The sequence below is a fragment of the Lissotriton vulgaris genome, chromosome 12 (genome assembly GCF_964263255.1).
Source record: "Lissotriton vulgaris chromosome 12, aLisVul1.2, whole genome shotgun sequence".
NCBI classification, from domain to species: Eukaryota; Metazoa; Chordata; class Amphibia; order Caudata; family Salamandridae; genus Lissotriton; species Lissotriton vulgaris.
The window spans coordinates 240,193,256-240,220,486 of NC_141700.1; the positions used below are offsets into that span (position 1 = coordinate 240,193,256).

The 27,231-nt window shown below is 42.9% G+C and overlaps 1 protein-coding gene across 2 annotated transcripts in view; it reads right to left on the minus strand.

The window, feature by feature from the left end:
* Positions 1-27,231, minus strand: part of CPNE2 (copine 2) — a 975,302-nt gene that overhangs the window by 179,806 nt on the left and 768,265 nt on the right. For both annotated transcript variants that reach the window (XM_086947740.1, XM_086947741.1), the window contains exons 12-13: positions 20,198-20,252; positions 204-255 (exon numbers count right to left, since the gene is read on the minus strand). In XM_086947740.1, coding sequence (XP_086803866.1) covers positions 204-255; positions 20,198-20,252 — 107 coding nt within the window. The remainder of the gene's footprint in view (positions 1-203; positions 256-20,197; positions 20,253-27,231) is intronic.

Below are 27,231 nucleotides of genomic sequence, written 5' to 3' on the forward strand. Positions count from 1 at the left end.
GTCAATTGAATGCGCAACCACTAACCTTTAGTTGTTTATCCAGTTATTTTGTACTGAAATATTTCACTGCATTCGTTTTACTGTTCATTGTTCAATACACCCTACATGGATGGAGAATTTCAAACCTACAATATAACTCCCCTCACAACAGTCTCCTAGCAATGAGAGTAATACGTCGTATAAATACATGCAAGGCAACCTACCTGAACAAAAAGGGTTGGTAGGATTAAAATTGATGGCAAATTCATGTGATACCTAGAAAAAGGAAGGATCAAAGAGTCAAATCACATTTTGGTCAAACATCACCTTTGCAAATAGACGAAAGCGAACAATATTAAAGAAATCCACACATTGAATACACTGGATTGTCCTTTACTGATCCTGCTGTTATCAGCATATTTTACCTTATAATAACAAAGATGGACCTTGTCAAAAGCACGACCTATACATTATTTGCATGACACTTGACATGTCACTCTGATCTCCAGTCATCTGATCACTCACTGAAAACTGAAACGGGTAATGGAAACTGCAGAATTCTGACTTTCCAGAGCCTCAACTGTGGAAAGTCTTCAGCCCAAGAGTAAGTGCAGAACCAAGCTCTATGCACTTCAGGGTGATCCTGTAAACAGAACTGTTCTAGGGTGCCTATAACTGGCCAGAAGAATTGAAAATGAAATTGTGTCAGAAGCTTATTGGACAAAGACCACGCCCGCTCCAGCAGACTCCTCCCCTTCTCATAATGTACAGACCCTTAGTCGCTTGCATATCTGAAGTGAGCAGAAGATGTGCAATGCTTTAGGAAACCTCTCACTCAATAAATGCAAGTTTGTGCTGAGAAAAATATGCCACTGCAGTTTGTGACTGAAAATTCACATTAGCTGCCTTCCTTGAAAGCTAAACGCAGAAAGGAGGCAGTTGTCAACTAAAAACCATTTGCCTTAATGGGCCAATTATGGAGTTTTTAGTGTTATTTTTTTTCAATATGTCGCATTATAAAAGCATATGAATGTGTCCAGACGGTGATGGAGTTTCAAAACCAGAAAGCAGCGACCATAAAGTTATAACATAAAAGTAATCTTTGGTTCATAAAATGATGAAGAAAAAAAAGGTAGATGCTTTCCCAATGATGAAAGTTGTGATCTTCCTCTTCCCCAGTTAGGAACTGAACTATTGAGGGAAGAGTTGGGTGGAACAAATTATGTTATTTTACGGACGGATGTAGTATACAATCACTGGCAAAGGCAACAAGTCTGGCTTTTATTTCCGTGAAAGTGCTGCTTTTTTGAGTGGTGCTTCTCCTTGCGTGTTAATATTGGTGAAAGCGCAAATTTGTGAAATTGTACATGAATGGATAGATGAGCAACTGGGTGTGTGAATGGATGGAGGATTGAGTGAATACACGAGTGAGTGCATGGTTGAATGGGTGACTAAATACATGGATAGATGGCTCACAAACAAGAGGACGGGTGAGTTTATGGATGAATGGGTAATTCGATGGATGAGTGCATGGATGACTACAATTATCTTGGGGGCGGGAGGCTATTTTCCACTCATGTCATTGCAGCTCAATCATGCATGCACTCACATATTCGTCCATTTATGCATTCAGTCATTCACCCATTCAAAAATCACTCACTCACACAACCTTCACATTCAGTTACGCTGGGTCCGGTGTCTCAGTGTACTAATTCACTGACTCCTGGAATTTGTATTTGACTGCTGTCACAGAGTTGAAGCCTGTTGGGTGTACGCTGCTCTTCATCCTTCTGAGGTCAATAAAATGAGCACTACTGTGTAGGGTACCAACTCAAATGGGTTATTCACCTGCCATCAATTACCAATCAGGCTTTGCCAGTGCATGTTTTTGTTTATTGAAAAAGCTGTGTCTGCATGTGACCTACAAGGGACCTATGAAGAAGCAAAAGGAAAGGAGCAAAAGGCTCAAAGAAAATACACTACCTACTAAAGCATGCTTACTTAATACTAAAAGCAAGCTCTCCTATGCTGAAATGAGAAACACTAATGGCGAGCACATACTCCGAGATAACGTTAAGCATTAGACGTGAGCAGCCCTTGAGTATTTGCCGATCAGTTCAGTCGGTCTTGTGGGCATGATTATTTCATGAGGCATCCTTTAGCTTTAAGTATTTGCCTCCTGTCCATGTTTATTCACTCTTCGTATGAATCAGTGACAATGAACAACATGTGCCCTTACACTGTATTTCTAGCACCATTTCCCTTAACTCTGCCCTGCTGAATACAGAAATAAGTAGGTCACGAGAGCATATGCAGTAGAAAGAACTCATTACCACCTGCTCGGAGAAGAAATACAGAAAAACACGTTACTTACTGTAGCATCCTCAACCAGCGTGGGTACCTACAAAGGACTATGCCACCCACAGAGCTTAGTAATGCATGACTTTGTCCTTCTGCGTGTAACCACAACTCAACATTCGTCAGCCTTCAGTCCATTCCGCTCTAACACTTATGTCAAGGTTCTACGGAGTCCATCGGGAGCCAAAAGGGTTCCATCATTTCTAATTCACAAGACACTACAATTAACTTCCATAATGGTCTTTCTGCTGGATGCTCTATCTAACTGCAGATACTTTGCTTGTAATACCCAGGCGCCAGACTGGATTCAGAACATTTTTTAGAATAGCCCCGACAGCACCAGTACGTGGCATCGTGACGCTCGGCAACCAGTCCACTGCACCCAGGAAGTGATGAATGGAGCCGCAGTTAGGTACCACCAAAGCAAGCTGACATCAGTTTATTTCTCTAGATTGTCTGCGCCCTCAGACGCAGAACCCCAAACATTAATTGCTCATGGCAGTGCACAGATTTCTAATTTGGGACTTTTTTAGATGGAAAAGAGGTCATTCTAGAGAACAGGCAGGTGGGAGGACAGGGAGGAACCTGTGGTTAGATAATAGTATCTATCAGAAAGAGCATTAAAGCAGGTAAGCAACAGATAACAAAGCAGTACCCCTCCCGGATGGTGGTTCTGTGCGAGGACTCAAAACATAATGTCCAGTAGTACTGAATGGCCAAAATGGCCTTGCCGTTGGACCCGACTGTCAAGGCAGTATTACTTAGGGAATGTGTGCACTGATGCACGCGTTGCAGCATGACATTTATCCAGGACAGGGACTCCACAGGCTAATGCAGTGGTAGCAGTTTTGCCCTAGTTGAATGGGCCCTCAACTCTTCTTGGGGCTGCTTTTTAGCCATCACATATCAGATCTTAAAACGGAGGACAATCTATCTGGACACAGTTAATTGCTGCACTGTGTTTCGTTTCTTCGCCCCAGAGACCCCCATAAAGAGTGATCATCCACTGGATCGTCTTTGGTGCGATCAATGTGAAATTGGAGGGCTCTTTTGGGATCCAAATAATGGAGTCTCTCCTCCTCCCTGAAGTGGGGCAAAGAAAGTCAGAAGAGTGATGGACTCACTAACATGAAAGGAAGGCAGAAATAACAGGAGAAAGGCCACCCTAGTCCTCAGAGCCAGTTAAATTGGAAAGAAAGTGTAGTAGGGCAGCTAGACAGACAGAGTTTGAAGCTCACTTACTTTCGATCAGGCACAGCTGTTAAATGGAAGACTCTTTGTCTGGCATTTTAGTCCATGACGGGTGTAAAGGCCTAAATGTCTCACAAAAAAAAGATGTGTGTGTATTCCTCAACGTTCAATCTTCTCTTTGCTGAGGAAATACTTTTACAAGTTTCAAAATACAGACTCTGCTATAAGGGAGGGCGCTCTTTTTTCCTTCACACAGCCAAGTTATGGAATTCTTAGCACTTAAAGTTGCGATTGATCACATACTTCTCAGTATCCAGAAAGTTCCTCAAAACCTAGTTGTATCAACAATTGTGAAGTGTTTCTATACGTATTGTCAGCGCTAGGAAACTCTTTGTTGAGGTAACAGTGTGCTTAATAAATATGAATTATTCATTCATCACACTTGGGTGTCACCTATATGTGGCTTCAGACATCACTTCCAGGAAGAAGCAGAATCGACGTTGAGCTGCAGGACACCACTTACTGTCATGCAGGGGATGTGCTGAAAAATCTTCCAGAGCTACTCTGGTGCCTGAGGATATTCTACAGGTAAGAAAACTGTGGTTAAAAGTATGCACCGGAACTCAGAATATGCACAAAATATCCAACCCAAGTAGCTCTGCCCAGGCCAACATATCAGTTGACCTCACAATAACAGCATGAAAAGTGAAAGAAACATATTAAGGCAATATATGTATGTACAACAGAAATAATTGAATGTGTGATGGCTGAGTGCACTTTTTAGATGTAAGCTAGACCCTCATGCATAGCAAACCAAGCCCTCCAGTGGAGACTGAATGCTACACGGAATACCCAATGGCCTGAAATATTCTTTCAGACTTCATCCTATTGGTTGTTTGGAGTGAGGAGCTAAATCCCCATCTCTGATATTTAAAGGAATTTAAAGGTGTGGGAAACAGTTAAAGTTGTCTGTATTCAGACATAAAAAGGGAAAAAAACATGCACTTCCACCATTAAAACTGATAACATTTTAAGCAACATTGTGCATGGATACCAAAAGTAATTGAATGAGACATTTAAGATCAGTGGTGTTATTTATCTGAAGTAACGGAGTTGGCTTACATCATTTGACTTCAAAACAAAGTGGACATAGCAGGATGTTCTATTTGGCTAGTGTAATTAAGTGGCCAGTTCTTGTGTGGAAAATCTCTTTAAAATGCTGTAGAAGTCGGCATGTGTGCTCTGGAACCAGAACAGTACCCCAACCAAGGTACAGTCCCAACTGGAGTTCAGGACCCTTCTTACATTCCCGGCCAAAGTCATCGAGAAAGCTGTCAACAACCAACTCGCCGCCTTCCTCGAAACCAACAAATCCCTCGACTCCTCACAGTCCGGCTTCCGAGCTAAACACAGCACTGAGACCGCACTCATCGCAGCAACAGACGACATTCGAACTTTACTGGACAATGGAGACACAGTCGCCCTCTTCCTCCTCGACCTCTCCGCAGCCTTCGACACAGTCTGTCATAGCACCCTGTTACAACGCCTCAGAAACATCGGAATCCAAGGAAAAGCACTGGAATGGATCACCTCGTTCCTTGCCGGAAGAACTCAGAGAGTCCGCCTCCCACCATTCAAGTCAGAGGCCACTGAAGTCATTTGCAGCGTGCCACAAGGATCTTCACTCAGCCCCACCCTCTTCAACGTATACATGAGCCCCCTCGCGGCCATCGCACGCCAACACAACCTCAACATCATATCCTACGCTGATGACACTCAACTGATCCTCTCACTCACCAAAGACCCTAACACCGCCAAAACCAACCTACATGAAGGAATGAAAGAAGTAGCCGAGTGGTGGAAGCACAGCCGTCTGAAACTGAATTCAGACAAAACAGAAGTCCTTATCTTAGGTACCTCCCCCTCCACCTGGGACGACTCTTGGTGGCCAGAGGCCCTTGGAAAAGCACCCATCCCGACGGACCACACACGGAATCTGGGCGTCATCCTGGACTCCTCACTCTCGATGACCAGACAAGTCAACGCCGTTTCATCATCTTGCTTCAACATTCTCCGCATGCTCAAAAAAACATTTCGCTGGATCCCCACCGAAACTAGAAAAACGGTCACCCACGCACTGGTTACAAGCCGCCTGGACTACGGAAACACCCTATACGCAGGTACCACCGCAAAACTTCAGAAAAAACTCCAACGCATCCAGAACGCAGCAGCCAGACTCATACTAGACATCCCACGTAAAGACCACATTTCTGGTCACTTGAAAGACCTCCACTGGCTCCCCGTCAATAAGAGGATAACATTCTGCCTCCTAACCCACGCACACAAAGCACTTTACGAACTTGGACCCGAATGCCTCAAAACAAGACTTTCCTTCTACACCCCCTCCCGCCAGCTACGCTCTTCCAACCAAGCCCGTGCCGCTGTACCTCGCATCAACAAAACCACCATGGGAGGAAGATCCTTCTCCTACCTGGCAGCTAAAACCTGGAACTCACTTCCCATTCACCTTCGCCTCACTCAGAACCACCCAGCATTCAGAAAGCAACTTAAAACCTGGATATTCGACAAGTAATTCCCCACCCTTCTTCAAGCGCCTTGAGACCCTCTGGGTATGTAGCGCGCTATATAAATTCATTGACTTGACTTGACTCTTATGAGTTGCCCAAAAACCCTGCTTCAGGTGGACATGGATATGTCCACCTGAATCACGATTATGAGAGTTGCGTTAAAACCTGCACTTTGGATTGTTCTCTTCACAGATTTAAGCTGTGACATTCAGAGAGAATTTATAAGGGAAATGTTGTGTGGAATGGAGGACAAAACTGTGGAAATTGGTTTGAACAACTATTTTGCTCTTTCCAAGGGTGGAAACTCATAATGGTACAGTAATACAGCACTTGGTAATTACTGTACCTTGGGAAACTGGTAATTCAGTGTGAAATGTTAAGACATTACTTTTCATGTCCATCTCCTAATGAAAGCTTTAAAATGTTCAAAAAGGGTGCAACCACAGAAGCCTTACTGTTCTGTAATATCTCTGAGAAAATAACAAATAAGTAAGAGAACAGTTGCTGACTGTGGTCATTGATTTTTCCCCACTGCCCAATATTTGTGCATTACTTCCCTAAGAATTGTCCCTATACTTGGTCAACACTCCATAAGTACTGTCTCAATATGTGTGCATTAGATATTAGAAAACTGTTTCAATATAGATGTACCTTGATGATATACATCACCAAAGTATTTTGAAGAGAATTGTAAATATTTATTTAGCTATATATACGGACCTTCACAATATTTTTCTACTTGATATTTTTAGACCTATATAATTTTTGTATACCTATATTTTCCCTCAATATTCTGAAATGCAACCCATTATTAAGCATACAAAGAAATCATCAAATTACACCTAATGTTTTTAACAGATCAAACAACAGTTAAGGGTGTTGACAGGATAAAATATTATCTCAGTCTTCACTCTCCAAATAAAAAAAACAATCTTAAAACCTTGAAATTTGTTGAGAAAAAATCTATTTAGAAAATATATTGTCACTTGCGTACTATGTAGATGAAACTTCATAACAATAAGAATATGTTTTTGGATTATGGCAGGGCTTCTTTGTATTATTTCCACCCTCTAGGTTTTTGGTTAAATGAACCAGGATGCCCATCATTGTTCAGCCAACACTACTCCTCATTATTAAAGGCACTATGCAGCACATACATCAAGCTAGGCAATTGTGATTCCATAATAGCGATTAACAAATCGTTATTAAGGAATCTCAATTGCCTAGGCATGTAGGTTTTGCTAAAATATTAGCGATTCCTACAAATTCCTTAATTGCGACTCGCAAATTGCGAATCGCAATTAAAGAATGGCTTGCCATTCATTCCTATGGGCCTAGAGGCCCATAGGAATAGATGGGAATTGCATGCTCAATTTGCGAGTACCAAATAGGTACTCGCAAATTGCGCATGCAATTTCAAGGGTACAAGGGTGCCAAAAAGACACCCTGATGCACCTCTGAAATTGGAATGCGACCACATGTTGCGCACACACACACATGCCCCACGGGCATGTATGTGTGCAACATGGAATTTGAAAAATGCACTTTTCAAAGTTTTAGCAAATTATCATCAACTTGGAATTGATGGTAATTTGTGATTCTTATTTGCGAAATCGAATTTTTGGGAGGATAATGCATTGCATTTAAGGAATCGCAATTTGCGATTCCTTAAATGCAATCGCAATTTAATTAATCGCAAGTTTTGCAAAGCCACAAATTGCGATTGCCAAATGCAAAAATACCTGTAGCAAATGGGCTGATTCTGTGAATCTGCCCGTTTGCGACTGGAAAGTTTTCGTTGATGCGTGTGGCCCTATATATTATTACCAGAACAGTGAATATTTGCAAATTATATTTGAATGTAAATTGAATATTACCCAGTTGCGGTTTGTTAAAAAATCACCAAAACTTTACTGTGTGAATGTCACATGAGGCCAGTGTCCAATTAATTATGCTCCCATTACTAAGCAAGTTTTCAATAATATATGATAAGGCAATATGGTTTTCACCGTAATGCAATGAAATCTTTGCAATTATTTGCCACTTCATTCTAGATGTGATTACCATGAAACAGTGCGCTTATTTTACCAAAGAACTGGAGGTTGTCACAGCATTTCGAGTCAGCACAAGTCAGAAATGCTTACATTCTGAAACGTTTAGTAAGCAGTGGGACACACCAAACGGCGAAGTGGATTTAAAAGTGTTCGGAGTTAAACATCAGGGCATTGCAATTCTAAATGCAAAGCAGGAATGACTCGTTAAAGTTACATATGCTTTTTCTAGGGATTGATGCTAATTGGTCATTCTTTTTTAGGTTTCGACCTGGCCGTAGCACTGCGAAGCAGTGCTCCCCCCAGGCGAAAACTTTTGTTTACAGTATGGGGGACTTGAATCCGCCCCTTCTTCCATTGGCTAGCTCCATAAATGGAGGCTAGCCATTGGAAGACATCGTTGTCAATCAGTCTTTCCCAGTCAGAACGCGATTCGGGCGTTTCTGGGTTTTTTTTTAGGTCCCGCCCTCTCCTCTTCCCATTGGCTGGAATTCTTACCTTCCAGCCAATAGAAAGGGGCGAGCACGCAAACACGCCCCCGAATCCCGAAACGACCTGTTGCTCTGTTCCAGACTTGTTTGTTGTTTTTTTCAATTGAAAAGTAATGTTTTACAAAATAACTCTACGTGATATAATGTAGCTGCGTTTCTTTAATACATATAAAAATAGTTCAATAATTATGTCTCTTAAACTCCGAAAACATAATATTTTGGATACATTTGTGGAAACACGGCTTAACAAGTAATTCAATTGTGGATCTTGTTTTACATTCGAAACACATACGCCTACTTCAAAATGGCCACTCATTTAACCACGGGTGACGGGCAGTACAGTTGCTGGTTTATTTCCTTGACGCATGCGTTGTAGGCACAGTCGCGTCACTGTCATGGCAGCCCACTGGAGCAGGTTGTTGCACATGGGTAAAGTGAGCTGCGCATAGGAAGAGTGCTGTTCTGCGGCTGTCATCTGAGGGTTCGCGCGCTGTTGCGGGTATCTTTCTCTGTGCACTCTGTACACAGGAGCAGTACAGAGACAGAGTCGGCGATCGCCTGAGCCCCATTGCAGCTTGAATCGCTAGCTGTGTGCTTGAGTCGCTATCTGTGTGCTTGAGTCTGTGGTCCTGATGCTGCCAGAAGCGATGGAGCAGGCGGTGCTGAGGGGCTTTCCCATCGCAGCAGAAAGACAGCAGTTCAAGCAAAACCAAGACGCCGCCGCTGCTGCAGGTACTATATATAACACAACAGTCATCTTAGCTCAGGAGTCTATATCTGAATCCAAGGCACCTGGAGGGAGGCAGTATGTCAGAGAGGATAGGAAAGGTTTGTAAAAGCCAGTATCCTTTAGCCTACAAGCTTATGTTCTACATTTCAGCGGATTTGTAAAAAAATGCGTTGCCTCTGGTGGTTATAAATGGCATGTTGATTTTTGTTAATATTCTTGTAGTTCGTGTTGAAGGCATTTTGCTTGCTGTTGTTGCCTATTTCATCATTACTTTGGCTGCATACATGCAAATAGATAGGATACAGTTAGACACCTATGTCTTCTATGAGGAGAGTTACAATCATTCAGAGTTTGATGGTACAGCGAAAGGTTTCTGAACTAGATATTGCCCTGAAATCTGATATAAAATAATTATATTACAGTGACTGAAAATATAATGGGTTTCGCCAGAAAGATCATTTAGTCTGTTTTTTTGATTTTCTGAGGGGTGTATTCTTGAAGGCAACATGTCTGAACCATGATAGGGCCCCCATATTCCCATCAATCAAATGAGAGCTAGTGATGTGGGTAACTGTTCATTGCCATCTACTGCTGATATAGTCCTGCAAATATTTAATATGGGTGATATAATAACATATTAAATAGATACTCCGTAGATTAAGAAATGTATTCTGGGTTTCACTCAGTAATGTAAAACATTAAAAGAAACAAAAACTTTAGTAGTTGGGTAAAAACAAATCTTATTATAGTCACCAAGACTGCAATACAATAGTTTTACACGCAGGGCTTGACTATAGCGTTCTAGTTTATTGCAAAACAACTTAAATCTTGACAGTGAGTAAGTATGCAGGGAGATGGGCCAGACCAGTGCCCCTGAAGAGGAAATAGGCACCCTTTTATACAAAGTTCCTCCCTCTCTCCGAGATGTTGTGTTGTATATATCATTGGGAAGTCAATACTACTTTAAAAAATAAAATACTGATACTTGATTCCTAGGAACCTAATGGTTGAGATCAGTGGACCATTTAACATTTGTCCAGATGTCAGCAGACGGGTAAATCGAATAATAATGATAACATCTTTTTAACCAATTTGCGGACAGAAGTTTCTGATATCGTATGATCTGGCCTTTACTTTCTTCACGTAGACATATTCACCGGACAGCTTTAAAAAAAAAAATAAGATAGAGATCATTGTATCTGTTGTACAAACTAGCTCAAGAATATTTTGATACTGTTGTTAGACTCAGACTGCCAACAGAAGCACTGGAATTCTGCTTGTGTTGTAATTAGATCCGTCGTAATTTAGTCCAGTCATATTTTAATTCGTATACAGAACATTTTGCCTGTCTGTATCAGTCATCTATAGCATGAGACTGACATCTGCTTTGCCACTTTTTTAGGTTTCGACCTGGCCGTAGCACTGCCTCCCCTTCCAATATCCACTTATGACAGAAGCATTTGCGCGCAGCGTTCACGCGCAGCGATCGCGCCCCAGTCGCGCCGAAGGTGCGCCAAAGGTAAGCCCGTCTACGCCCGTCGGCGCCTGGACCGCGCCCAGCGCCAGACCCCCTGGTTCCCGCTATGCCCAGCCCTCTCGCATCACTTACGATGCCACCACCCTCCTAGCCCTTAACCCCGGCCGTTCCCCCATCTGCGTCCAAGCCGCTCCTGGACACACCCATGGACCCTTCTCTTGCTACTCCTGCAAGTTCGACGGCACCAAAACCAACTCCTCATCCACCAACACCAAACAGAGACCTGACACCAACCACCTTAAATGCATCCTGCTCAACACCCGCTCGGTCCACAGACACACCATCGACCTCTGGAATTTACTAGACACCATCTCACCGGACGTCGCCTTCCTAACAGAAACTTGGATGAATGCCTCTTCAGCCCCAGACATCACCATTGCCATCCCGGAAGGATACAAGATCATCCGTAAGGACCGCATCAAGCAAACAGGAGGAGGCATCGCTATCGCCCATAAGAACTCCATCCGCATCTCAACCAGCTCCGACGTCAACCTTGCCAGCGCCGAACACCTCCACTTCAAGATCCACACCGACCCCAAGACCACACTCAGGGGCACCCTCCTCTACCGGCCCCCAGGACCCCGTGCACAATTCAGTGACGACATCACTGAATTCATCACCCCACACGCCCTCCCCTCCGAGGACTACATTCTATTGGGAGACCTCAATTTTCACCTGGAAAAGAACAATGACAGCAGCACCACCACCCTTCTGGACAATCTCGCCAACCTCGGACTCAAACAACTCGTCACTACCCCCACCCATATTGCAGGTCACACACTCGACCCCATCTTCACCTTCAGCAAACATGTCTCATTCAGTCACACCGCAGCTCTTCATTGGACGGACCACAGCTGCGTTCACTTTATCTACAATAAGACCACAATCCACAACCATCCTCAACCCACCCTGCGAAGAAACTGGAACAAAATCACCATCGACCAGATCTCCTCATCGCTTCTTCTAAACCCCCCCGCCCACTCCACAAACCCCGACCAAGCAGCCATTAACCTCACCCAATGGCTATCCAACAGCGCCGACATCCTAGCACCGTTGAAAAAACGTCAAATCAAACTAGGCAGCAAAAACGCCTCCTGGTTCAACGATGATCTTAAGAAATCGAAGAAACTCTGTCGCTCCCTCGAGAAGGCCTGGAAAAAAGACCCAAACACCAGCACCAGGGACGCCTTCAAAAACGCCACCCGCATACACCACCAACTAATCTGGTCTGCCAAGAAAGCCGCATTCAAAGACCGACTAGATAACAATGCCCACAACAGCAAGGAATTATTCAACATCGTCAAAGAATTTACCAACCCATCAGCCAACTCCGACATCACCCCCTCCCAAGCCCTCTGCGACTCCCTAGCTTCCTTCTTCCACAACAAAATCGCTGACATCCACAACAGCTTCGACAACCGACCCGGAGACCAACCCACCCAACCTGCTGCAGGACCTTCACCCCCCTTGAACATCCTAAACGACTGGAACCCAATCTCCACTGAGGACACCATCCGCCTGATGAACTCCATCCACTCAGGATCCCCAACTGACCCATGCCCTCACCACATCTTCAACAAAGCAGACTCCATCATAGCACCACACCTCCGAGATGTCATCAACTGCTCCCTCAACTCCGCCACCTTCCCGGAAAGCTGGAAACACGCTGAACTCAGCGCCCTTCTGAAAAAACCCACAGCTGACCCCACCGAACTCAAAAACTACCGCCCCATCTCGCTTCTTCCATTCCCGGCCAAAGTCATCGAGAAAACTGTCAACAACCAACTCGCCACCTTCCTCGAAACCAACAAATCCCTCGACTCCTCACAGTCCGGCTTCCGAGCCAAACACAGCACTGAGACCGCCCTCATCGCAGCAACAGACGACATTCGAACTCTACTGGACAATGGAGACACAGTCGCCCTCATCCTCCTCGACCTCTCCGCTGCCTTCGACACAGTCCGTCATAGCACCCTTCTACAGCGCCTCAGAAACGTTCGAATCCAAGGAAAAGCACTGGAATGGATTACCTCGTTCCTCACCGGAAGAACCCAGAGAGTCCGCCTCCCACCATTCAAGTCAGAGGCCTCTGAAGTCATCTGCGGCGTGCCACAAGGATCGTCACTCAGCCCCACCCTCTTCATCGTTTACATGAGCCCCCTTGCGGCCATCGCTCGCCAACACAATCTCAACATCATCTCCTACGCTGACGACACTCAACTGATCCTCTCACTAACCAAAGACCCTAACACCGCCAAAACCAACTTACACGAAGGAATGAAAGAAGTAGCCGAGTGGATGAAGCACAGCCGTCTGAAACTGAACTCAGACAAAACAGAAGTCCTCATCTTAGGCACCTCCCCCTCCGCCTGGGATGACTCTTGGCGGCCAGAGGCCCTTGGAAAAGCACCCATCCCGACGGACCACGCACGAAACCTGGGCGTCATCCTGGACTCCTCACTCTCGATGACCAGACAAGTCAACGCCGTTTCATCATCCTGCTTCAACATTCTTCGCATGCTCAAAAAAACATTTCGCTGGATAGCCACCGAAACTAGAAAATCGGTCACCCACGCACTGGTCACGAGCCGCCTGGACTACGGAAACACCCTATACGCCGGTACCACCGCTAAACTCCAGAAAAAACTCCAACGCATCCAGAACGCTTCAGCCAGGCTCATACTAGACATCCCGCGCAAAGAACACATCTCTGGTCACCTGAAAAACCTCCACTGGCTCCCCGTAAATAAGAGGATTACCTTCCGCCTCCTAACCCACGCACACAAAGCACTTTACGAACTTGGACCCGAATGCCTCAACACACGACTGTCCTTCTACACCCCTCCCCGTCAGCTTCGATCCTCCAACCAAGCCCTTGCCACTGTACCTCGCATCAACAAAACCACCATGGGAGGAAGATCCTTCTCCTACCTGGCAGCTAAAACCTGGAACTCACTTCCCACTCACCTTCGCCTTACTCAGAACCACCTAGCATTCAGAAAGCAACTTAAAACTTGGATATTCGACAAATAATTACCCACCCTTCCTCAAGCGCCTTGAGACCCTATGGGTATGTAGCACGCTATATAAATCTCTTGACTTGACTTGACTTGACTTGCTCCGCCCAGGCGAAAACTTTTGTTTACAGCATGGGGGACTTGAATCCGCCCCTTCTTCCATTGGCTAGCTCCATAAATGGAGGCTAGCCATTGGAAGATATCGTTGTCAATCAGTCTTTCCCAGTCAGAACGCGATTCGGGGGCGTTTCTGGGTCTTTTTTTAAGTCCCGCCCTCTCCTCTTTCCATTGGCTGGAATTTTACCTTCCAGCCAATGGGAAGGGGAGAGCACGCAAACACGCCCCCGAATCCCGAAACGACCTGTTGCTCTGTTCCAGACTTGTTTTCCCTCCTTTGGATGACTAGATAACAAAAAACAATGTTCTCTCTCTTTGCACTACATGAACCTATTTCAAAGTTGAAACGTTAATTTAAAACAAAGCTCCTTGAGGAAGTGCCTCTTCTAATTAAACGTAACATTTGTGTGCCCAAATTAAGTTAAAATGCTGATCCTTAAACTACAGGTATTTGTAATATCAAAAGCTGAATATTGGAATTATTCATTCCTGACTGCTCGGTTCTTCGGAGCTCCCTAATGCATCTGATCCTGTCCCCATCCGTGTGCAGTGAGGTGACCGTGGGGCCCGTGGGAGACCGAGGCAGGGACCCGAGGGAGGCGGTGCTGCTGGATATGGAAGGGGAGCACAGAGCAGCCATGAAATGATCGCCTACATTCATTTCCATTCTGTGCTTTCCCAAACGTTGCATGCATGTCCTGGTGACGTTTTAAAATAATGAATTTCGAACTCGGACTTTAGAAGAAGATCCTATGTTACAGTTACTTTCGTTTCTTTCTGCCATTGAAGTGCATCGGGCCGCTCTTCCGGGCTGGTGACGTCACTAGCGTGTCATTGGCAGCTGCTCCCTATACTGGTGACGATAGGCCGCTCCCGTGAACCGCCTGCTCCAATGGGTAGGAAGGTAGGGACCCGGGCAAGTGACGTGTTTCCGGCTGCCATTTTACTTCGGGCAGTAGTCTTTGCTCATTAATGAAAACAGAATGAATCAAGGACTGTTGGGGCCGCAGGGCGGGGCTTGGACCTGATCTGAAGGTAACAAAGGAGTCCCGAATTGGAGGACAAGTGACGGGTGGAGACCCGGTTGAAAAGCTTTGGAGTGAAGGGGTGTGCCGGGAGTAATTATTCACTCTGTTTCGGAGAGTCCAGCGGTCATTGGGAAGTTTGGACAGAGCGAACGCCTTTGAGTGCGCAGAGGCTTAATCGCTCGCATTTGCGAGCGATTAAGCTATTGGCACCGCACGCAGCTCGGGCTCGGTGGCAGCTGGCCTGTGTGCTGCTGCTGCAGTGTGGGCTCACATCGACCAGCCGCACCCAGCACCGGCTGCAGAGAGCTCATTCTGGTGCAGGTTTCATTCAGTCTGCAGTGGTATGCCCTACAGACCCCCACATTTGTGCAGCGTGGGCTGTTGTTCTTGACAGTCCACGTCTGGCAATACAGACCCACGCTAATGTAGTGTGGGCTGGGGCTGATCACCTGCATGCAGCACTAGCGTCACAGTTCAAGACCCACACTGGCTCAGAATGGTATTTGCCTGTCTGGCCTGCTGCGGCCTCAACCGGCACCGCATTAATACCCGATCGGTTGCAGCCAGTATCTGCATTGGTGAAATATATATAGGGTATGCTACGGACACTAAAGTTGTGTACTGTGGCTTATGCCGAGCAGCCGCACAGGCTCAGCCTCTTTATCTGACACTAGAGGTCCATGTCAGTAATGCATAAAATGGGTTTTTTTCCTGAATAATAGAGACTGAATTCTTTTCACGAGTTGGGAGTTGAACTTTGAAAAATATTTTTTCCTCCTGCTCCCCTTACATTTGTGATTTTCTACTGTGAATTGTTTATCATCTTTTCTCACTACGTTCAAAATTTATTTTGTCCATGTATAGATTGTACATGTATCACTAAACGGTTTTTTCTGTAAATGTTTTCTATTTGAACCCTTGCACTGTACATATGCACAAATTGTTTTTTGAATCACATATGGCTAGACATGAAGTTGATGGCGATTCAATGTCTGTTGTTGTAGAATGTAAAAAATTGTTCAACTAAGTAATGATTCAACGACATAAGTTATTGTCTGGGTAAACTAATAAAGTGTTGTTTATCCACATCCATTTAGTGCTTAATTTAAAATTCAGAGGCATAGGCAAAACCCCTTTTTTTCACGAGCAGCCGCACAAGGCATTCCCTCCATGGCCCCAGATGGGTGCATTATGGACGGAGTCCGAAAGGCCACAGACCGCACAGGGCCAGAGCCTTGACACTGGTTTAGCACGAGCTCTGCCCGACTAGCCGCAGTCAGCACCGCCATCGGATATTACACGGAGGTGCAGCGTGGGATATGTTTGACAGGCCACACCGAGTACCACTGACCCCACACTGGAGCATTATGGGCGCTGCCCTACTGGTAATACCCGGTATCACCACCCCCATGGCGTCAACTAGCGTAACATAACTCGGTACTCGCCTCTGCATGTTTAGTTTTCCTGGCGGGGCTCACGTTTCTGTATGTGTGTGTATGCGTAGGCTGATAAGGTTATGTGTGCTGGATAAATGTGTTATTTTCTTTTCACTGGGAATATCAGTTTGCGTCCATTTCAGTTTCTGTGTTTGTGCACTGGGACTTTCGATGGCCTGAGCGTGTTCTTGCCGCTGTGCTCAAGTCTTTGTCCATCTTCGTGGATTTGCTTCTGTATGTGTATCTGTGGCAGTGTCAGTGTGCCTGTTCTTTTATTTGTATGACAGTCGGTATGTGTCTCCATGTGCCAGGTCTCGCATTTGCGAGAGATTAAGCTATTGCCATTGTAAATGACAATGCCATTTATTTATCTGTTTTCAAAACCAACACATAAATTAAAAGTTTGTCATTTACAATGCCAATAGCTCAAACTTTTGCAAAGGCGAAACCGTTGCATTGTAAATGCTTGTTTATATATGTTTGTCAAGTTGATGCTACATTTGGGTAACTGCTGATTGAATGATTCATATATTAGGTGATTCTAATACCCCGAAGAAGGGTTCTGGCCGAAATGCATTAGGTAATTAATTAAATAAAATAACCGTCAAAATTATGTATTTGTATGGTTCTTTCACAAGTTGTTGTGGAGTTTTATCAAAACAGTGTGCACCGTATACGGTCTTTTGATAAAAGGATTAAAACATTTTTAGCACAAATTATTCAAAGTGTTTTCTCTGTGGAACATTGAGATACAAGATTTCATATGTATACTTGTATACCTAATCCTTTGACTAGTTAAATACAGTTGGATTTTAGTTGGCTGGGGCTTTGTCACAGAGCAGATATTCGGTTTACCAAAATGTATACTTGTTTTGAGTATTTTTGGTTAAAGGCTCTATGAATAATTTAATGAGTGTGGACCGCTACATATGGATTTGAGGGTGTTGCTGTATTGTACATTTCTCACATTACTCCAATGTGTGTATGCATGTGATGGGTCATGGAAATGTTGGCAAAGCAGTCACGTAGATGCCTAGATTTCTGACCGAATAATGTAAATACATCTGCCCTTGCACACTGCACTTGGAAGAGAGATGAGGGTGTGAATATGTGAGATAGTGAGCTCAGGGCTGATGCAGATTCTTGATTTTTTTCTTACAGAAGAGAAATACCAGTGCCCTTATTGTGTGCACCCCTAACCAGTTTACATTGTAAGAGCCAGAGTGAGAATTTTTAAAGTCAAATTTACCTTTGTATATATGATGCGTCAATTTAGAGAGACTTTCCCTGGTTCCTTTGCATGATCTGTACCCACATTAAGCATATTTAAAATTAACTTCAACGACTAATCCTTTCTTCAATTTTTTTAGGTAATCTGGGCTTAATAAGACATTCTCTTTGGTGAGCTCCTAAGCCTCAAGTCCTTCTACAGACTCTCAATATTACAACATCTCCAGCCTAGGAGCCCCACAGCACATATTTTATATGTCCTCAGGATGACTCTGAACAGAACAACTGGGATCATCTAAAGCATCTTTAGAAGAGTGACAGATTGATGCCTGTACCACAATGCTATACTCTTGAAGACTGCTCTCCCATTCCAAGCAGTAACTCTTCCATTTGGCCTCCTCAAGCTTTCCAGCAAAAACATCATGTCATTGATTCTTATGTATGAGACTGGAATAGACTTGGCCTCAGACGACTATCATTGCTGTATATTGATCATCTGATAGGCAAATGAAGCATATTCTTCACCTTACCCAGAAATCGCTGGAAAGATGTTTAGACGTACAGAAATGAATATAAAAATTACATATATGCCTACTCTTTATAAAGCTACAGCTATAGACAACTTAAACCCACAAATTGTTTTCTTTTATGGGCCACAACAATATTCAGACAAAAATATTGTTTTGGAATACAGTGCAACACTCTACTGACATGGAGTAGCATAGGAATCACTACTAAATGTGTTTAATAACAAAATTGTAATATTTGTTTTTTGCCAATAATGGTTTGCCGCCATGCTTTGAAGAAGGCTTTTAATTTCGAGTACCCCTAATGTCTTGGTATAATTGGCTAAAACTAACACCGAGGTCTTGCTTATGACTTGTGATTGGCACACACTTTCAGAAATTTTGTGGGAGTATGCATTATGAAAAAAACTCTACCTGTATTTATGCTGAACAGGACTTCTCCAAGCTTCCATTCCCTTAGTGTACGAAATGCAATGTTTCTTCACACATGATTGATCAAACTAAATTCATTTTAATAGTTATTGGCATTGAGTTGGGGTGGGCCGTAAACTCTGCTCCGAAACGGTATTTTTTTGTGTTTTGACCAATCCATGCTCCACTTGAAGTGCAGAGTACGGCAAAAGCTCCGCCAACTCCCATATAGTGGAGTTCTTCTCGCATGCAGCTCACCAACGTTGGCGAGCGAGAAAAAACGAGTGCTAGACCACCTCTTAGCGAGATTTCTCAATGTGGGTGGTCGCGGCAGATTTGCTACCATTCACGTTGAGAAAGTTTCTGCTTGCGTTGCGAAAGCTGCAGCTCGAGTAGAAAAACTACTCGAATGGCAGAAAGAAGCAGCACCCTGTGGCGTGCCGCATGGTGCCCTTTGTGCTGATTTTACAGAATGGGATATGCTCCCAGGGCTAAAAATCAGCAGCGCGACAGACCAAAATTTGTCTGCTCAAGGAACTCAGCGAAATCTCACAGAGTTTTTAGGTAACTTAGCAAGTTCCGCCCAGCCCTAGCATTGAGGCACATGCTCCCTCAGGAGTGCATGCAGTTATTCTAGTAAAGTTATATGCATTTACCATTCGTGTATCTGTCTTCACACTATTGAACTAGTTACAGATTATCTGACTGTAAACATATTTGTTGTCCAATTCATCTTTTTGCTATCTGACAATTGTGTTTAACAACATCTGAAGAAGATGTCTATATGACTTAGGAAGCTAATAGAATTCCATTTGTTAGTCCAATAAACAATATCAATATCTGCAGCTTTGGGGATTTTTGACATTGAGCATTTGCCAATATAATCTTCAAGAACATATCCAGACACACTGATTTCGTGAAACATTAAAAGTCACAGAGATTGAGAAAAATAGATTATTTTTTGATAATACAGTAGCCAAATTAACGAGTTTGTGAAGTGATGGCTTAATACAAGTAAAGGGAAGCACTGATCACAGTACCAACGCCAGTATTCTTGATAATCCTCTACATATATACGATATATTCCAAGATATTCATATTCGGTTACTAGTAAAACTGTGGTTTAGTTTTCATCTCATTTTCAAACTCACTGATTAATTTCATGTTTGCTTGAGGATATTGTCGAGTTTTGTTTTTTAACTGTAAGAATAACATCATATCTCTGAAACTATGGCTATACAAGTTTCAATTAAAGACTCGCATTTGCGCTTCTTGAGCGATTTTGCACAAAACATTTACTGAGCTACATGGCATCCCTGACAGGCGCTACCTTTATGTCTGACATACAACAGCAATCCATCTGTTGTGTTCATCATAAAGCGAATTAATTCAATCGATAATTGTTTATTGCAACGCCTACATTCATATTATAGAAACATAGGTAGCCGGACTGGGGTAGCATAATTAATAAACTTAATGAATAGAAAATAATAGTCAGTTGTTTACCTTCCAGTCGGGTGGTAACTGTGCACCAAATCCCAAAGCAGGAAACATTTTGTCTCTGAAAAGAAACAGGAAAATATACATATGATCAGATTGTTTGAAATGATATTTTAGATTTCAAGCTGGTCTACAGTTCGGTCCTGTTCCCTAAGTTGTATAACTAAACTTGATCTCTTTTTCAATACAGACTTTGAGGTGGTAGTTCAGGCTGTGGTCGGTTTGACAACTAACTCAAACATTGGTTTATTGTCTAGGCTTCCTGAAGCCTATCCAATACAATTCAATGACTGCCAGTGATACAGTCTGATCAAGAATCCCAATCCATGACAATTTGAATTTTGCCCTTGGTGTCTCGCCTTCATTTTAAGACTGTATACTCTATGTTGAGGGTATTCATATAGGGTCACCAGTGGATCTAGTAAATATCTGGCTAAATTCTCAAATTCATGTGGCCCACAGGATATTGTAATCAGATTGCATCTGAAATGTATACTTGGAATCAGCAAAGGACAAGATAACATTTTCATGGGATTTGTGGTCTGAATACTGAAACATAACAGCATTGACTCTTCTCGGGCTGTCATTTTAATGTGTTCTAAATAGCAGATATTGCTATTACCCAATAACACAATTTAATGCCCTCAGACCGATGGAAGGCAGAGTCTTTGTTGCCAGGATTTGCCATCTTTGCAATAGATCTGACAGTGAATAACATTTGCAAATACTATCTTTCATCATTAAATTAACAACTTCGAGCACTGTACAGTTTGCTCCTCCCATATTAACCAATAAAACAGTGAGTTAGAAACAATTTTGTTTATTCATTTATTGTGAGCAGCAACAACACCTCAACAAGAAATCTATATATAGTAGTAGGAGCATATTAACAGCTTGCGTGATGACCAAAAAAAGATGGTGGTTCAATTTATAAGTCTGGTTTATAAAATGAAAGTAAAGAATATAGTTGTTTATTTAATAATTCGTTTTTTAATGTTTGATATTGAAACAACGTAAAGAGGAAATGTAAGTGCCCACAAGGCCTTCATTAACAGAGAAGGAGAAAGCAATAAAATTGTAAATATATTTGAAAATCCATCCTGTTACAAATATTTTGAACTCTAGACTAGTCAAGTCAAATTGTATTTGGTTAATCATAATTAGCAATACAAGCACAATAAATAAATACATAAATTACAAATCCAAATTTATCAACAAGAAAAAAATAAATACATTGCCATTGCAAATAAAATATAATAATTTAATAGGTTTTCAGTACAAACAACAGACATTAAACCCCACTTCGAAGCTAGTTCATTGTGGGGAACAGGAAAAAGCAAAGGGCAGGTCAATGTTAATAGTAATCTTACAAACACAGCAACAGTCTACTTCAAATTGTCATCACAAATGAAACATAGGATCTGAATAGCCACGATTTCCGATGACAAACTATAGACTTTAAAAATGACATTCCAAACCAAGAAATTGGGGGGACTGTAAGAAATAAAAGGCAAGGTCTACGTTGATAGAAACCATACGATTTCAAGGCTGGAATAAAGTAACGTGGTAAACTGTTTATAATGCCCACAAAAAATATAAAATGCAACAAGGTTTCGGTTGAAGTTTCATCACAAGTGCAATTTAAAACTGTAGACATGTCAGATTGATATTGTACCAGGGGAAATTATAAAAATGTTCTTATGCTGCCAAGCCAAAAGTTCATCAGGAGATTTCTCTATCAAACATTGCTCTCCCAGTTTAAATAGGGCTCGTGGGTGGGAAATGAATGAATAATAACAATCTTCAACAGAAGATTTCAACAATTCTACACTTTCTCTTCCTGTCACCCTTCTTTCCCAGAAGCATTTCTTTACACATTTTTTTTAATCTCGGATAGTAATTTTTTCAGGTATGAAGCACAGGGCTAGTGTTCCTAGCTCAGTGATCAGGTGCCAAATGTAGTTCAGCCAGGGTATCTTATTACTGAAAGCACAGTTCAAGCAGAACTCTTTGACATCTCTGTAAAAACTGGACTTTTCATTTGAACGCTCAGATAACCATAACATTAACGGTGCCAGCGTGATGTCAATAATAACATACTTTAGTCCCTGTTCTACGTGGATGATAAAAAGGAGACTACTGGGAAGCAGCCCTAAATGTCTCCTACAGAATCTATGTCCTCTATCAGGAGACACTCAGAGGGACAATAACCTCAAACAGGGGCCCCTATGTCAAAACAGGGATACACTTGTTCTTATGTATCACTAACATAGCTGAAATGGGCTTGGATCCAATTTTTATTAGCAAAATTAAAGTGTCCCCATTGCCTGTGAAATTCTGCAGGCCCCAGTGCTCAAATGGGGCAACAATTACACCGGGAACCAAAGGTAATACTCAGATATGGGAAACTAAAATCCATTGTAAGTACCTTCCATTGACAAAGATAGGATTCGTTTTTGATGCACGTTCTAAACTATATAATATATTTTGGTAAAGTTTGTCTCTAAATTGAGACGTTACACATTTATCAGACTGATTTTTAAGACATGAGGGGGTCCAGGAAATCAAGACTGCATCATCCACATTTACTAAGGCTGCCATGGATCGAGTTTTTACTTTTGAGTGATTTCTACCATGGCACACTAAAGATACGTAGAGCCTGTTAGCATATATTAGAAATAGGATTGAGGTAAGCACGCAACCATGCCTCACTCCCTGTTGCAATTCAAAAGTGTTAGTGCATTACCTATAGGGTCATGGAGTACAGAAGCATTAAGGACTTGATGAAGGGTGCGAAGAAAATTAATCGGTGCTTGGTTCATGCCTATATCCTCCCGTATAGCCCAAAGTATTGATCGAATAACCAGAGCAAAAGCTGATCTAAGGGCCAAAAACGATCAGCAAAGTATCCCCCACCTTTGCCACTAAATATTTATGAACTTATACGTTTGGGTTAAGTTCCTGCTTTTGCATACACTGGCCATCTCTAAAGCCGTACAGAACAGGTGCTATGAGGCCAGACGCCTCCTTCCAAGACATGATTCTCTGTAGAACTATATGTTTCAGAATTTTGACAGTGGAGTCTAATAAAGAAATTGGAGGGTTGCACCCTGGATCTTGTCTACTGCTCTTAAAAACAGGGACAGAAATAGTTGTGTGCCATGAGCTCGATAGCTTAGAACATTAGTAATGGCAGGCACTCACAACTCCGGCCTAGACTTACATAGGTCTATCTGGACCTCATCTGGACCTGGGGTTTTATTGCTAGGACTTTGAGCGATGGCCAAATAATGTCCTCTAGTTTGAATGAGAGAGTAATAGGTGTACTATAAGCAATAACCTCCTGATGGGTAGAAGCTTGGGAATTTAGACCATAGATTGATTAAAAATGCGATACTCACTTGCAAGCTGGGATATTAGTATCTAGGTTGCCTTGCTGTTCAAAAAAACACAATATCGTCCTGGCAAAGACATTGATTAGTTTGTTACAGGCATCCTTTCTAATGGCCTGCTATCTTACTTTAACCACCCACTTGTATTCAGCGTGTAATAGAGAATTGACAACCCTGTTCCTATGAACTTCTAACCAGTGCTAAAGTGCTTATGCTATCTCCCTTGAGCATGGCAAAACTGGCATATCCCTATTTGGGCACATTTAATTTACTGGTAACTCTGTACTAAAATGGTACTACATGTACCCAGGGACTGTAAATTAAATGCTTCTAGAGGGGCTGCAGCACTCATTGTGCCACCCACTGAAGTAGCCCTTTAATACATGCCTCAGTTCTGCCATTGCAACCTGCAGTGTCGTTTTCAAACTGCCAATTCGACCTGGCAAAATAAATGTTTTGTCAGGACTAAAGGTTTCTTTTTAATACATATTTCACCTCTACGGTAGGCTCTAAAGCCATTGGGCAGGGTGCATTACATTTAAAAGTAGGACATGTGGGTTTAAGTTTTAAAAGTCCTGGTAGTTAAAAAATCAAAAATTTGTTTTTCACGACTGTAAGACTTCTTTCCCATTGGACAACATTAGGTTACATTATTACATTTACACTTTTCATTAGGAGCCAGTAGAAATAGCATATTTGGCCTCAAATGGATTGTTGTTTAAAATCGTTTTTAATTATAAAATTGGATTTTAAGTAACAATTCTCAAAATGCTATTTTTAGAAAGCTGTGCTAACCATTTGTGCCTTTTGCCAGTGACCTGGGTCACATAAAGGTGAAAAGTTCTATTGCTGAGATTTGAGTATTCCTACCAGACAGTAAGATAAAGGGGACTGGGTGTAGGCAGGATAGACCATCCTGCCAGGATGGCAGGGGGTGGAGCTGAATTCCTTTTCCACTTGCCTCCAGTCCACTCAAAGGACCGAACAATAGCCTTTTGTCACCCCAAACTTCTTGGAGCTTGGCAGAGGATGGGAAGAAATTTCTAGAATCGTATGTGGGGCAGTAGCCTAGGATGTCCTGCCACTTCAAAAGCTGGAACCAGGTATACATAGTGGAACCTCAAAAAACATCTTCAGCAAACTCCTGGACCTGTGGAAGGCCTCCGAGTCCCAGAGGACTGCCCTACTGCTTGAAGGAGAACTGGACCATATCCTTGAAACCAGGACCACCAGAGGTGACTCCAAGGGCTAGTTAGTTGGCCTCCTATGTGAGCTACAGGGACATAACAAGCTTCTGGTGTCTTGAACCCTGCACCTGGCCTCTGCTGGAGTGGGTCCTAGTCCCACAAGTGACATCCCCCAGATCATTGACCCTAGGTAGTGGTGTTGGTGGTACTTTTCAAGAACCTGGGACTTAGAAAGTTTTCCACCACAAATGGCCTGAGAACCAACAGAAGACCGGGACCTGTCTGTCAGCCGATCCGCCCAAGGGGATTGCCGTTCGGCCTAAGTTTGCAGTAGCTTTCACTATGTTTTTTTCGCATCAGCAAATCCTGTTCAAAGTGATTTCTCAGTGTAGGAATCTGGCCTTGTGGAGCCCTCGTTGGTTACAGCCTGCAGCTTCATCCCGCAGGAGATTTTAAACTTTCAACAAAGTCCGAACATAAAAGAATCTTCACCGCAACCTTGTCCAGCGGTGCCCCGATGGCAATGCCTCCTCCTTGAACTTTGCTAACTGCCTGGCCTTGCTGTACTTTACCTTCTTAGGAACTGTTCTGAGAAATTTCACCCAAGTCCAAAGGTAACCTGAGATGAGTCCAATCCACCCCTTGTATCTGACCAGCACTGCATTGTGGCCAGCCTTAACTTTTGACTTTGACCCGTGATCAGGTACCTATGGCTAGTGCTTCTATTGTGCACATAAAACTTTAAAAATTGATAGTTCTGTTTCTACTAATTGGATTTAAAATGTTTTGGTACCACTTTATTCATTATTTACTCTATTTTTCTAAATTGGTTTGGGACTGATCCTGTGTTGCATTTTCAATTTATTACTGCTTCTGTGCTGCAAAAATACTTTGCACAGTGCCTTCAGTTAAGCCTGACTGCTTCTGTGCCAAGCTACCAGAGGATTAAGCACAGGGTAATTTAGTGACATTTGTGCTTCCCCTGACAAAGATTGCGGTTGTTCCCAGAGTGGGGCTTCAACCCTCCTCAAACCGTAACCCCCAATTACGTATACCTTGTACTCCATTTGGTTCAACTAATGTGATCTGAGAGTCCACCACTCCCAGTGCATTAGGTTGTTGGCCAGTGAAGGGCTCATTTCCAAGAATACCACTCATATCAATCTAAACATCCAAATATGGGAATTACCAAGGTGTATCCTCCCTAATAATTCTTGTACATCTGAACCTCTGAGAATTCAGAAGGGCCAACACTCTATTTAGGCAAAATGCAATGGAGGGTGCGCTACGAAATTCATTTTATTTATTAAATTGTTTACTTACCTTCAATTATCCATACTCCAGTTTTTAGCACCCCCCACCCTGCCCCTCCCCCGCCCGCCTCTCCTCTCCGCCCCACCGGAACTCCCTCCATGGGCCGTGGCTGCCCTCAAGTCTCTATGGGACAGGTGTTATGGAACTTTTAAGAAAGCCTTACTGCTGCAAGAACCAGCAAGGAGCTGGGATAGCTATTTTGTGATACATTGCGAGAAGGATTATTTACTTGTCAACAGGGGTATAAACTTCAAGCAGAAACTTTGAAACCTTCAGCCTCTCATAAAGAACCAATCGATCTGCATCTCCAAGTGATGCAGGTCATGGGACATCGTCCAGCCTAGACTGAGAGCCAAGCACACCAAGGAACATTTTCAATCTCAATCAAGCGATATCTTTCTACCCTAAACCTAAAGCTTAAACTTAAGCACACTTAAGGAATAAAGCAACGAGTAGATGAAAAAGCGGATATGAAGTATTTGGGTGAGGAAGAACCTGGGAAAAACTTAATGTCCAGAATCCCTTCACCACAAACGACAAAGCATGCATCAAAGCTCATTTCCACTGCACCATGTTCATCAAGCATATACAAAGGTTGCATTCAGCACACCCCCAGCATTCAACTAATCTACAATAGTTCATCAAAATCGCACTTGCCATCTTGCAAAAATCATTCTAAACATGCTTTTCACATGTTTCTGATTAATGTTCACTCTGCCACTATGCCTATATGAGATATTGTGGGATGAACTGTTTCCTAAAGAAACCTGTTTCACCCCAATCACCAAAGTGTTTCACTTTCAGATATTATGATCCCACTGGACAACTGCACATCAACTGGTCAAACTGAACTGCTGTGGGAAACATGGTTATTAACCAATAATCACGGCTATGCACACATCATCAGCAACCAACCTTTAAATAATTTGTTATCCTCTTCTGCCAATTTCCGCCATCAGTCTTAGAGACCGATAAATGACAACTCATCTTCCATCCACCAATTGATAATCCAGTCTCCAATTCTGAGATATCTGACTTTATTTCTACAGCTTCAGTCAGGGACATTAACTTCTTGCTTTGCTACTTCAGTGTCACAGAAAAGGAATCCTCTAAGACCATGAAGGACCTTACCAAAGGGAACATTGTA